A 14,512-nucleotide genomic window follows, 5' to 3' on the forward strand; every position below is an offset into this window, starting at 1 on the left:
TATAGTAACTGTATTGGCTTTTTATAGGCTAGGGATGGGACGGAGCTTGGAATTCATTTGTCTGAGAATTTCCCAGTGTGAAAATTCTCTCTACTAAAACAATTTTGCAACTCGAAGTTTTATAGATACCGAGAATTGCCTGGGATGAGTAAAAATTGTGAGGATTCAGGATTACACAAGGTGGCAGTACCCATAGGCAATACTTAAACTGAGATCATCATCCCAACACCAAGGCCAACCTTCCATCTTGTTGGGCCACACTGCCCCCAAACCCCAAACTATCTTTCCTTAAGAGGAATATTTCCTATAAAATCAGAACAAAATCTTTATTACGTTACTTTTTTTCATTCGCTCATTCGTTCACTATGGCACTAGGCACTATTACTTAGGTAATCAAATTGTCTAAATATTCCATTCAGAGAAATAGCCTCAGGTTTTCTAGATCTAAATACATTTATAGGCTGTGGGGGGGTAAGCTGTAACTTAGCCACCTCTTCCCACAGCCCCGATCAAGAAACTCAATTCTAAATAAGATGAAATATTTGGGACAAAATCTGAAATTTAGGAATGTTACCTTGGATTGGAAATGCAAGCCAGCAGTGTCTTTAGTGCTATATTCTTTAGTGCTATATCTATGATCCATAAACACACACACACTCTGCATACACTGCCCAGGAAGTCACATCTGTAAGTAGAAAAGACCTAGTTTGAACTATAGATAAGCTTTGTCACTCCTGTATAGATTACTACCAAAGAAAAGTTCTAATAAAATTTTCTACCATTTTGTGATAAAAGAACTTCTCAAGATTCAGAAACACGTACACACCTACCTGCATATACTCCCAAACTCACACACACGCTTCTCCACCATGAACACGTATGCTCATCTTTATCGATCTGTGATGTGCTAATTTCCTTTACTGGTCATTGGCCAGTAACTTAAGCTGTAATCTCTCTTACTGAATGCCAGCGAGTGGCAAGTGATTTTCTGTCGTTTCAGTAGTTCACAGCAGCCGTCCTCTGGGGGATGGGCTCAGAAGCCAAAGAGTGGCAGTAAAGTCACTGGCAACAGACAGTGGGCAATGGAATGTCGTGTGACCAACAGACCAACATCAGGTGAATCTTCGAGCCGAGCTACTCTAGTCTAATGCATAATATCTAACAGCCCGTGTGGTCAACACAAGTGAGACTGGTTCACTAAAACTACTAAACCTCCTTTATATTTCAACAGTTGCCAGTGAGTGGGAAACCATTCTACTGCCATAGTCTCGTTTCCTGGGATGTTTTCCTTCCAACAGTTCATACCCGAGTAAGATTGCTTTTGGAGACGATAGAAGGCTTTCATTGTCTCAGTTGGACCTGACGAACTTTAGGGAACAGATATCTTGGCCATAAATGAAATTACTGTCTAAACAGCTCCTCTGAAGCTGCAGAGAAGCTATGGAAAGAGGAGATCCCACCTTCACCCTCCTATTCCTATTCCTCCAGAGCAAGAAATGAAGATAGATCCTTGGTAGTAGTGAGCCAGACGGATGGCGAAACCTAGGCCAGGTTTTTGTTGGCCACCCAAGCCTTTGACTTTGTCCCTGTGTTCTATCACTATGACTGTTATAATAATAAATGACAAAATCTTAATGATGCTCCTTGGCTTAGTGAATTGAGAACAGGCCTTGAAATCAGGAAGACTTGTCCATGATACATGTGGGATCCTGGGCAAGTCACTTAAACTCTCAGCATCCCAGGGAATTCTCTAAGACTGTAAGTTCAAAAGATGGTACCAATCTATATGGTGGAGGGAGCCTCCTCTCATCAGGGGCTTCCTATACCAATAAAATCACAAATCTTGGTATTATAATAATAACAACTATAAAAAGCAGTTATTTTATTCCACCTGTGCGATAAGCCATAGAATATGAAAGAATAAAACCAGGATAGTGGCTTGTCCCAGAACTATTTGAACCCCTGAAAAAGATGAGATATGTGAAATTTCCAAAAAAAAAAAGAACAATAAATCCTATTGCAAAGTATGAAAACCCAAGACAATAACAATAAACTTGTATTTCTAGAGTGTTTAAAGTCTGCAAAGTGTTTTCCTCGTAACTAACTTCTGATATCATTATTATCCACCTGTTACCAGAGAAAGAAACTGAAGCTCCTAACAAGATTTGCCCAAGTTTACCCAGTTTGGAAGGAGCAAAGTGAGACCCTAAGCTCTCTCTCTATATAAATATATTTTCAGCATTTTTCTTCCTTCAGCACCACTTTGAGACTGCCACCAGCTTCTTGCAGGGATGTTCCAGCTGGAAGTTTCCCAGGATAGCTGGTACTGGTTTCCCATACTCTTTTGGAAAGAACCCTCTTTTCTTCAGGTCACTACCCACCCAAGGTTCTGTCTTCCATAGCACACCTGAAGAAGTATGTATCGCACTGCAGCATTTTCTCCCGAGCATCAGATAGGACAGGACTTGGAGGTGACTTCCCTGTTTGCTTCTCGGCTCAGATAAGATCAATGGTTGCCATCTTTTAGAATGTCTGTCATCTGAATTTCACCATTTGAATGCTATAAGAATATCTAGATAACTAGCCAGATTTTTTTTTCTGTTCTCACCCCAACATATAAACACAGCCAAAACGACATGGATAAATAAAATAGAGGTGCTTTGTTTTGGAGGCAATAGGTGTGAAGTGAGTTGTCTGAGGTCAGGACTTGAACACAGGTCCTTTTTTATATATAATTTTTATTTACCAGATATATGCATGGGTAATTTTACAACATTGACAATTGCCAAACCTTTTCTTCTAATTTTCCCCTCCTTACCCCGCCCCTGATGGCAGGTTGACCAATACATGTTACATATGTTAAAGTATAAATTAAATACAATATATGTCTACATGTCCAAACAGTTGTTTTGCACAGGTCCTTTTGACTCCAGAACTGTTGTTCTCCACCTCAGTGCCTCCTAGCAGTCCTGAGTTGTTTTTCAGAGGCAGCATGCCTTAGTGGAAAAATAGCTAGCCTTGATTCAGAAAGCTCTGGGTTCAAATTTCACCTCTGAAACATGCTGGCTGTGTAGACAACTCACTTAACCAACCATTCATTGAACCTGGCAACTCTCTAAGACTAGAAGCTGCAGGGCAGATACTAGTCTGCTTTGATAGAGGGCATTTCCTCCTTTGTCAGTGAATCCACAAGTCCAATTTTTAGAAAAACTAACTTTCTTATTAATCCTTTATGCCCTTTTCATTTATTACTAACGTAACAAAACCCCATGGCTGAGTAACTGTCACACATAAATAGCGCTGCTCTGTACTATAACTGGAATGAACTAATGGAAGACAAGGTGGGGAAATGAGCCTTTTAAATGAGCAACCAATGAAAAGTCTCCAGTGAAATTTAATTGAACAACCAAGCAAAAGATTCCGGTAGAAATCAGGAAGGCACACATTAAAGCATTTGGGGGGTGACATCAGAAGTCTAATTTTGAAAGGCAGGCTGGGGCGCCTGTAGCAGGACTATGGGTGCTTAGCAAGATTGGAGGGCATTTGCACAAGACTGTTGTATAATTGCACATCTTTTCCTTCCCGTATACAAGTCATTGGAATATAGAATAAGAAAGGAAGTGACACTTTCAAAGCTAAGATGACCATTACCCAAGCCTGCTTGCAGATGCTATCAGTGGAAGGATGGTGTTTCAAGGGCTATTCCAATCACAGGTTCTGGTCAAACTGATCGATGGAGTCTGGGTCTATTTGTCCGGCTTTCAGCTAATCAACACTCATTTCTTAAGTGTACTAGGTACTGGAGATACAGAGACAAAATTAGACTGTCCCCATCCCCAAGGACCTTATCTTCTAGCCATCAGCTAAATCAACCAAGCTTTCTAGATGGTCATGCAGACACCCAGTGCTGACTCGTTTGACTAGAAGTTGCAGTCATACATAGCATTTCTATGGCCCTTGAGCTCTTAACCATGGACCTGTAGTATTAGGAATTTTCTGGGGTAAAAAAAAAAACTCAGATCTTCTTCTCTCAAGGAAGTCTGCACAGAATGCATGCTGGGACTCACTCTCTTGAACTAACAGGTTAAATAAGATCACTAAGTTACAGGCCTGACTTTCTCTTAGCTCAACCTAGCGCTTGGAGGTGGTGATGGTATAGAACAGGGCTTGAAAACCTTTTCTGCTCGTGACCCCTTTTCACCTGAGAAGTTTTTATGTCACCCCTGGTATATGGGTTTGCAAAATAGGTATACAAATCAAACACTTACTGATAATAAATCATAATTTTGCGACCCCCACATTCAGTGATGAGACCCAATATGGGGTTGTGAACCACAGTGTAAGAAGATGGGGTACGGGAGAGGGAAAGAAAGCTGGTAGGTAACCTTAAATATAATGAGGCCTCAGGAGTGATCTCAAAGAAGTGGGAATAATAGAAAGAGATCAGGTTTCCTAGAAACACACAACTAAAGGCTGATTTAACTCTTGCAAAGAGTGAATTCTGCCTCTCAGCTTCTATACCAAATAAGAAGAAAAACATGGGAAGTAGGCTTATGGCTCTCCAAAACACTAAGTCCTACCAGTGTTTTGGTTTTTTAGGAATAATAATAATAATATCACCATGCCAAATTACTCATATTCACCAAGCTACTTAGATTGAAAAGCTCTCAAAATATAGCTACCTAATGGAAGAAATTAAAACCACATGGGAACAGGATGAGGTATGTATCATCTCCATCATCCTGTCTGCTATTAGAATTGTCCCAAAGATGCTTTTAGTGAATGTACAAAAGATGGGTCTTAACGCCAATATTCTTATTCAATTATAAAAAAAAAAGTAGTTGATCCAGCTGTAAAACAGTTCACAGAGCATTAAATATAAAAGACTAATAGTGTGCCAAGTATTTCTTTCACCACATCAAGGAAAAGGGACAAGAAGATGAGTTCTGTTGGCTTTGTGAATCCTATGTGGAGTTTGTGATGCTTAGAATACAACCGAGTGACAAGGCCTAGAAAGTGGTTGGATATTGGAATTAGAGTTTGGGAGAGAGATGAAAGCTGGAAGTTATTTAAATAGAGATGATTTTCAACCCAGGGAAGCTGATGATGTCGCAATTAGAATATAAATGTCAAAGAGAAGAGAACCCAGGACAGAAGCCTGAAGGTGAGATGTAGACTATGACTGAGGAAGGTGTGAGAACCATAAAAGCTAAGTGTCGTAAAAACCCAAAGAGAGAGTTCTCCTAAAGAGGATGTGGTCAAACGGTATTGAACACTAATTGCAAAGAAGTCGATCATGATGAAGATTGAGGGACCATTGGATTTATCATTAAAAAAATCAGCTTTGAAGAGCAGCTAGTTGACTCAGTGGATAGAGCAGCAGCCCTGAAGCCCGAAGGACCTGAGTTCAAATCTGGCCTCAGACATTTAATACTTCCTAGCTGTGTGACTCTGGGCAAGTCACTTAACACTAATTGCCTCAGGAAAAAGAAAAATCAGCTTTCTTGTGCTTTTAGAGAGCATAATTCCATTAGGGTGATGAGAATAGAAACCAGATTGCAGGAGACTGAGAAGGGAGTGGGGATGAGAGAAAGCAGAGGCACAACAGCATTTTCTAATTGTCTTGGCTATAAAAGGGATAAAAGATATGGAAAGATAATTTGAGGGGATGGTAGATTTAGATCCGGTCCCAAAGTCAATGAACCAAATACATATTTCATGGTCTTAAATATATGACTATATTTGTATGACATATCTGTGGATATGCATATATATAAATGCATGCATATATTTTCAAAATTACATATAAATAATGATCTTAGTATATATAAAATAATAGACTGCCATAACTAGAGAAAGCATTATAAAAGAAACTATTTGGAGAGTCTTTGAGATCTAGATTTCCTCAATTTATAAAGATTCTCATTGCAAAAAAAAAAAAAACTATCTATATTATTTACAAGGATTCACTGAAGACAACATTCTTTTAAATAGCAAATCTCTTTATTAAATTTAAAATCAAATTACATCTAGAAATAGTTTAACCAAAACTTTTCAAAATCTAAGGAAGACAGTATGATCCAATAGAAAGACCATATTCGGAAAACCTTAAGTTCCAACACCACGCCTGCTACTTGCCATATGACCTTGGAAAAGTTACTTTCTGCTCCGTGGCCTTGACTCGAAGGCGTCACAGGCGCTTTCTGTTTCTAGCCGAGGAGCTCCTTACAAGGGAAAAGGAGTTCTCTGACTCACGGATCCCTCACGGAATCTGGTGACGTTAATTCCTCCTTCGTGGAATCGTGCTTATAAATGTAATAATTAAATTACATTAAGATTAAAAAGGAAGCTAATTACATTGAAATATAACTATCTATACGTCTCTCAAGTTCATAAACCTTGGGTTAAGAACCCCTGCTTTAGACACATAACTTTGGGATCCATTTTCTATGGTCCTTATTTGTTTTGTAACATAAGGTATCCCGGGATGCTAAGTGGAAAGTAACAACTCCGGTTTTAGCTGGGGATCCTCGTTCTTCCACACGGTGAATCAATCCAAATACCTGCCCCATGCAGTGTTCTTTTTATTTTCTAGCCGTTGTAACCACTATTAGGGAGTGTGGTCTCTTGGGGACTGGTTTTGGATCTGGAGTCAAAACCCCCAAATGAGCAACCCCCCTACCACCCACAGTCGGAGTGCAACCTCCTCCAAACTCTCCCCCCTCCATAGACACATGCACACACAACAAATACACACACACACACACACACACACACACTCATTGTATCTCCTTTCTTCTTTTTTCAGTACAGCTGGGAAGCTCTTTCTAACAGGGAGTTCAAATGGCCTTAGACAACTACTCTTAGAGTAAATGCTGGGTATAATTCAATTCTACTTTCCATGCTTTTCCACAGTACTCAAAGGTGGTAGGAAAGTACAGAGAAAAAAAAAATAATAACTAAGGTGGGGGTGGAGGGAAAAGGAAAGGATGGATAGGAAAATACCATATTAGCTGCTGGCTATGTGTCTGTGGGTGTGGACAGACTGGATAATTCCTTGCCTCTCTCCTGCATTCTGTGGGCTTCATAGACCAGGAGCTTCCCCTGGGACTGCATGCTTCCTTGTGCAGGAAATCAGAGAAACTTGCTACAAATTTGCCTTCCAACCTCAAGCACTAACCCAAACCTCCTCCTTGGGCCGAGGCCACACCAAGGAACTTGGGAGAAAATGAGCCGTTCTCAGCAGAGGACAAAGGGGCAGCAGGCAAGTCAGGAGACTCATAAAGTAGCCGACTGAGGAGGGGATGGAGTTGTTGCACACTGGCCCCCTCTAAAGCACCTGCGCCTTGATACGACAAAGTAGGCATCTGGCCACAGGTCTCCAAGCACCCTGTTACAAAGCTGCGAAACAATGACAAAAGGGCCGTGCTGTTCATTTTCAAAATCCAGATGCACCAGGGGCCCATGATGACCTCTGTTTGACCTCTTTTCCAAGGAGAAGAGGACGATCAGGGCTCTTCACAGACTTTAAAACTTGTTCTAATTGAGGTTTTCACCAGAAGTGAGCCCCGCTTTACAGAAAAAACCCATAACTATAGCAAGAAAATCCTAACTTAGGAAGCAGACATTCCTGACATAGATTCAAGATTACAAGGAAAAAAGATCATCTAGGGGAAAATAAATCTTCCCAGTTCTTTTAAATTGCTAGTTCTCTATACGTGAAAGGAGGTGAGGTATCAAAGAAATGGGGAGGGTTCTTGGAACTCATCCTAAAGCAGTTAGGTGGCACAGGTCTGGAGTCAGGAAGCTGTTTTGTCTTTTCAGTCACGACCCCATTTGAGTTGTTTTGTTCTGGGTTTTTGGCAGAGATTCTGGAGTGGTTTGCCATTTCCTTCTCCACCTTATTTTACAGATGAGCACACTGAAGCAAATAGAGTTAAATAAATGACTTTCCCGGGGTCACACAGTTAGTGGCTTTGAACTCAAGAAAGATGAGACTTCCCAGCATTCTATCCCTTGAGCCACCTAGCTGCCCTGGAGTCAGAAAAATGAGTTCAAATTCATCTTTGCACACTGTGTGACTCTGGGAAAATGGCTTAACTTCTGTCTGCCTCAGTTTCCAAAGCAGAAGTAATAATAGCACCTCTTCCATTAGGTGAGTTAACACGTGAAAGCCTTTGCAATCCTTAAAGTCCAAAATAAATGCTTTTTGCCCCACTCCTGCTAAACCTTCTCTCTCTGAGGTAGTAGATAAATAGTGAGAGGGAAACCCAAACCCAGCAGACCCCCGCAAACCTTCCATGTTCTCCAAACTTCCGTTCCCTTGCTGCAAAGCAACCTGATGCCCTGTTAGGTCAGAAAGCAGCTTTCCCTGAGCCATATCTTTGCTCCACACCAAAGGAACCGACACCTCGTCGTGTGTCCTTGGGTGCCAGTTTATCTTACATCGCGCGCGGGTAGTTCACAAATCCACAGTAAACATTCAACTGTGTAAAAGACCAGGTAGAAGCTATCAAAAATTGGAACTGTCCCAGCTAAAATATGGTGTCCAATCATTCTAGATTAGATTTCTCTTCTTACCCATTTAGCAGCAACTACTTCTGGGTTCTGTTGGGTGCTTGGGTTTTCTTGGGTGGGGGGAGAAGCAAAAGTCAGAAGCCATTGCTTTATTGGATCCCCCTCTTCCTGCTCAGTGGTCTGAGAGAGGACCTGCATCCCTACCTTCTCAGGCAGCAGGAAGTAGTCATTACAGAAGTGTTCACTGTTGTGCCAGCCCCTGAGAACTTATTCTGGTGACGTGCCCTGGGTGCTTTTCAGAGGGAATCAAAAGAACACCGTAGGGATGCTTTGGGGATATTGAATGGGTACAAAGGACATTGGGACCAGCATTTTCACTCATTCTCTTTTGGGCAATCCATAGGCTCTTCCAGGCATGGACTTCCCGTGACCAGAGTCTTGGAGCCGCTGTACAAAAACGGTGAACGTCCCCCTCCACCGGTCCAGATCATAGTAAGTTTTCTTTGCCTTTGTTTCTTGATTGATTTTTACTTGTCGTAATCATTTTGCTTCATTCACTACTTCCATGGTTTGGGATTTCATTGCCCCAGCGAACTCCTCCTGTCAGCCTAGATTATAGTCATTCCTCCTCCCTTCCCCCCCCACCGGGATTTAGGAGATGTATGTCATGAATGGCCATGGCTAAAAAGATGCATTGTTCTGTAGTTAGTCTGGTGGCGAGCACTCTTAGGTACATAGAAGAGACATAGTCCCCTTCCAGGCCCACTAGAATGAAAGTGCTCCACTGATATAACTTTTGAAAATCCAAAGTCACCTTACTTCCTGATGACCTTGGAGTGGTCACCTCAGTTTTCCACATGGGTCTCAGTTTTTTCCTCCTCTGTCTAATAAAGGAGTTGGACTGGCCAGCTTCTGAAGTCCTTTGCAGCTTGACTTGTGTGACTATTTGATCCTATGACTTAAGTACAAATTATGTGTCCATTATGACACTGCTTCCATAACCCTTAGCCATTCAGTTGACCTCCATGGCTCTCATTTTCCTCCTCCATTAAATGAGACAGGTAAAATTGATGGTTTCTCAGGTCTCTTCGAGCTCTCGATTTATTACCTTCTATGAAACTTCACAGCCAGCGAGGCAGCATGGTATCAGAGAAAGCTATGAAATCAGCATTTAAAAGAGTCCAAGAAGTGATGGACCATTCTGTTTCAAAGTCATTTCCAATCTCAACTCAAGTCCCATTGTCTTGTTCCAAATAGCAAGCAGAGTGACAAAGTATATTTTATAACATTCAACCCTCGGAGTAGAGAATCACATGGCCAACAAGTGATTGCTCTCTGGATGGGTGGCTACCATGAAAAAACTGGAAGGGTTTAAACCAGTTTCCAGTTCCAGAATATGAAGTTAGTCATTTCTCTTCACGGTTATCCAAGATGAAAATGGCTGGATAAACCAATATGGTTTCTTCTTTGAGGAAATGTATAGAAGGTGGAGAAGTTCCCTCTACATAGGTGATACACTTTTCGTCTCATCTCATTAGTTCCTGGAGCTTTTTCCAGCAGAAAAGAAATCTTCTTTGCAGATACTGGGTATAAACTCAGAAAAGACAGAAATCTTCCGAGATTCTTGACCTAGTTCAGCTGCCGAATGATCTGATTAAAAAAAAATCAGTTAAAAAATTTTAAATTTTAAAATTAATGATCTGAGCTCTGGAAACCAAGTAAATTAGTCTTTTTGACTTTACTGCTTGCTGGGTGTAGCACTTTGTCTAAGTCCTTTCCTCTGGACCTCATTTTCCTCATCCCTAAAATAACCAAGTTGGACCAAAGGTTCTTTTCTTACTCATAATTCTATGATCTTATGAATCACTGAAATCTTGAAGTTGAATCCAAGGCCATATGGCTCCAAGCCCACTTAAACAGGAATCCCCTCTACGTAATCCCAGTAAGTGATTCACCTCCACTTGCAAAGTTTGAGCAATGAAGAGCTAGCTCACCAGATCCCAAAGTGGCCTACTTTTGAGCTGCTCAACTGGTGAGAAAATTTTTCCTTTCATTGAGCCTAAATTTATTTCTCTTGAGCTTTCTCTGTTTTCTCCTAGTTCTGATCCCCTGAGTCCAACCAATCACTTGATCCTCCAGCATTCATTAATCTCTACTGCATGCCAGATCCCGGATTAAGTATAATGAAGAAATAGAAATTGAATCTCCATTCTATATAACTACCCTTTGAAAAAGGTTAACTTAACTTTTCAGATGAGGAAACTGAGGCCCAAAGAGAAATCACACTGCAGAGCAGAGCCTTTCTTTCTCCACTGTACCATATTGCCACTTCCCTGGCAGCAGGAAGCAATGAAAGAACCTCGTTTATCCAAAAAAACATAAATTCTTTAAGAAAGATGACTTATTGCTAGGTTACACTGGGAGATGAAAGATTTACAATTAAAACTGAAATGGAAAAAAAAAAACTTCATAAACCCATCCAAGGTTAGAGCCAGAAAGACTCCTAAAGAGGTTCTTATCTCAGCTCCTCATTTTGTTTTACTTTCCATGTTCTCCTGTTCAATAGAACATATTTGTGGGTAAGGATAGATCACGTTAGTATTAGAAGCCAACCCTCAGATACTTCCTAGGTTAACCTCAAAGACTAGAGTAGAAGAAGTTAGATACTTAGAAACCATTAAAGGGACTATATGTCTATAAATCCAAGGTTACCCAATCTTTGGAGAGTTATGACACCCTATTATTTTTGGTTTGTTTTTGCAACAACCTTTCCTGAGCCCAGAAAGTATAGTGGGGCATATATTTATTTTTTAACCTAATGGGAATTTTTTGGAGAACTTTTTTGAGATATTCAGGATACCCCTTCATGCTATTAGATACAATGTACAAAGTGGCCAAACTAGACAGGGGAAATCTCTGAGAGAGATAGCTGTTCCTGTACTTCTTGACTTTATTTTATCCAAGAACCAAACAAAAAGTCAAATGGGGCTGCGTATAAGGCCCTGCCCAAAGTACCTACTTAGCTGTGTCGGTCCAGACAAATCACCGTCATTCACTTCCCTGAGAAAGACCAGTTGGAAGCTCTAAAGCTTGAAGGAAAGTTAGAAGTCATTTACTCATAGGACACTAGATCGAGAGCTTGATGGGATCTCAGAGACCATTTGTCTCTCTCATTTACAGATGGAGAAATTAAAACCACAAGAGGTTAAATGAATGGCCTAAGCGCACACAGTGGACTTGAGCTCTAGAGCTGGAAGGGACTTCGTATGTCCTCTTGTCCGAGCCCTTCATTTTATAGAGGAGGAAACTGAGGCCCAGGAGGGGAAGGGATTTGCTCAAAGTCACCTATTACATCCCAATTTTAATCTAGAAGGGACCTGCCCAAAGTGTCTTGGTGAATCAGTGTCAAAGCAGAGACTACTATCCTGCAGGATGGAGATCTGCCTTGGACTGCCGGTGTAGATAATATTCCTTTCCAGCAAGGGCCACCAGACACAAAATGACTGAATAAATGATGGCTTCACAAACTTGGGGCCGTGTAGGCTTGCTTTAATGTTTATGATCCTTTGTCAAATATTGACTGTCCAGGGAGGTAGAATTTACATTTGAGTGAGAAATATTTTGAGTGGGTTTTTTAAGCCTGTACAGTCTCTCCTACTTCTGAAACAAAGAGCAACTTCAGTGATTCTCCTTGTTCCCACAGACTCCTGGTTTCCTTAGGGGAAGAGATAATATCAGACTGTTCTTAAAAGCCTCTGAATTTTCATCCTCCAGTGATGAGATTTTTAGCAGTGATGAGGAAGAATACGGTTATCCAAGGTTGGTTCTCTTGCTTTTCAGTATTATCTGTATGCTAACACAACTAGAGACTAACCGATTGCCTAGTGACACACTAACAGAAGCTCTATTTATTACATACTTGTGCACATTTGTAGTTTGACTCTAGGTTTCAGATATGTGCCTCTTCTCTTTCTTCTGACAGAACTGGCGTTGGCCAGCCCCAATAGGCATGTATTTGGGATATCCTAGGATGTCCTCAGTGGGAATAATTTCATTAGCTTTCAAGGGCCACATTTTATGAAGCATTCTGGGAAGCTAAAATGCAAGAGGGCAACCAGCATGGAGATGGGACTGTTTAACCTGAGGAGACAAGAGCTAGGAGGGACAAATATAAGGATTTAGAGCTGGGATGTACCCCCCTCCCTCATTTGATAGGGGAAGAAGAATTCCCCAAAAGCGGCATGACCTGTCCAAAGTTACACACTGCTAACAAATCACAAGAGCCGAAATGGGAATCCAGATTTGGGGACTTACAAATTCAGTGCTCTTTTCACCATACCTCTGTTCCCAACAACTGTCCTCAAATATCTGAAGTCCTGTCAGGAAAAGGAGTAGGGCATTCTGATTGGCACAAGAGAACCAAACTAGGAGCAAGGAGTGAAAAATGGCAGCAAATCAAATTTCAGCTCAATACAAAGACTAAATTCTGAGGAAATAGAATTGGCTAAATAGGCATGTATTGTCTTAGTAGTTAACAAGTTTACTAAGTTAATATTATTATTAATAACAATAATAAGTTCATAAGGTACTTGAGGTATTCAAGTAATATCTAAAAGAGTCCATTTCTACATCAGATAGGTGGTTGGGCTCCCTCAACTCTCTACTTTCTTCTATGGTCCATACTATGATAAATTGCTTCCCCTTTATTGGGTTTGTATTTACTCACAATTCTCAGGGCCCATTTTTCCACATAAGAATCTCTTCCCATAAGCAACCGATATTAATTATATAATATATATTGTAGTGTCTCCACTGAGCTAGGTGGATAAACACACTGCTCCAGTATGGTTGTTAAGAAAATCCCATGCCCAGAAGTGGTGAGCTCTGGCCCACTAGCTCACAGGGTCAGATACAACTGAATTACTGAACAACAACAATGAAAAAAGAACAATTTATTTAAAACAATGTAGGGGGAGTTGTTGATCAATGGAGTTTCGGTTCACCTTGATATGATTACAAGGTACAACTGTTTGTTCAGAAGCATCTAAGAGACAACTTGCTGAAAAGTTAGGTGTGCCCAATGGCATCTTACTAGGACACAAGAGTGATGAACTCTTGTTAGGGGAATCACATTCTTCTGTGGCAAGCTGAAAAACGAGCTCACTCCCTCTTTGCTTTTTGCCTTCTACCTGACTCCAGAGTGGAGCCCGGGATCCAGCAGATATGGTGTGGGTTTTTATATTCCTCCACTCCCACAAACACCAATTAATGGTCACTTACAACACAGGTACATGGCATACTACCTGCATTTGCTCAGGTGACTAGAGAGGAGAGTTCCTGGCCTCCCTCTGGCTTCCGTTTGCTATTCTAAACACAAACCAGAGACCAGAGGGCTGACATTTCCAGCCCAAGACATGACAGCAGATGCATACCAACAGGTATTTTCCTCTTCCCATGAATCACTGGCTGAATCCTCTCTATAGGAGCCATCCTCTAGCTGTCACAATCCATGCCCAAATGAGGGAAAGTCTGCTTTCCCCCATTACAATGCCCAACCAGTTCCCAGTGAGCACTAGGTAGTTGCAATGCATTCTCTTTGTAGGGTCCTGTCCATTTGGGGAGGGGCTTTTTCTCAATTGGCATATCGCCCATTATTTCAACTACTTGATATGGGCTGCCCTTTCTTACGCAAGCACAGCCAGGCAGGTACCCCAACCAACAGGTGTCACAGGATTGTGGAACAAGTATTTCTCCAATTAGGGCTTCTTTGCCAGGAACCTTTTTGACCAAGGTTGAGGACTTGGAGAACATGATACTCAAGGCAGTATTCACTTGAGTATCATGTTCTCCAAGTCCTCAACCTTGGCAGTATTCACTTGAAGGGGAATCATTAAGTCTGAAACTGCACCTTACTATCCTTAAGGAGACCCACAGCCTGAGTATTATAATCACGTGCTACCAAGTGTGATGGAATGAGTCCAAAGCCTGAGCAGAA

At 41.2% G+C, this 14,512-nt stretch overlaps 1 protein-coding gene across 3 annotated transcripts in view; it reads left to right on the forward strand.

Moving 5' to 3' along the window:
- The window catches only part of NRK (Nik related kinase), a 223,645-nt gene that overhangs the window by 154,997 nt on the left and 54,136 nt on the right, over positions 1–14,512 (forward strand). For 2 of the 3 annotated variants that reach the window (XM_074278578.1, XM_074278580.1), the window contains exons 17-19: positions 1,001–1,116; positions 8,921–9,009; positions 12,221–12,336. In XM_074278578.1, the coding sequence (XP_074134679.1) occupies positions 1,001–1,116; positions 8,921–9,009; positions 12,221–12,336 (321 nt within the window). The remainder of the gene's footprint in view (positions 1–1,000; positions 1,117–8,920; positions 9,010–12,220; positions 12,337–14,512) is intronic. The other variant, XM_074278579.1, reaches the window with a different exon arrangement.

This window comes from Sminthopsis crassicaudata, chromosome X (assembly GCF_048593235.1).
Source record: "Sminthopsis crassicaudata isolate SCR6 chromosome X, ASM4859323v1, whole genome shotgun sequence".
In the NCBI taxonomy this organism is placed as follows: domain Eukaryota; kingdom Metazoa; phylum Chordata; class Mammalia; order Dasyuromorphia; family Dasyuridae; genus Sminthopsis; species Sminthopsis crassicaudata.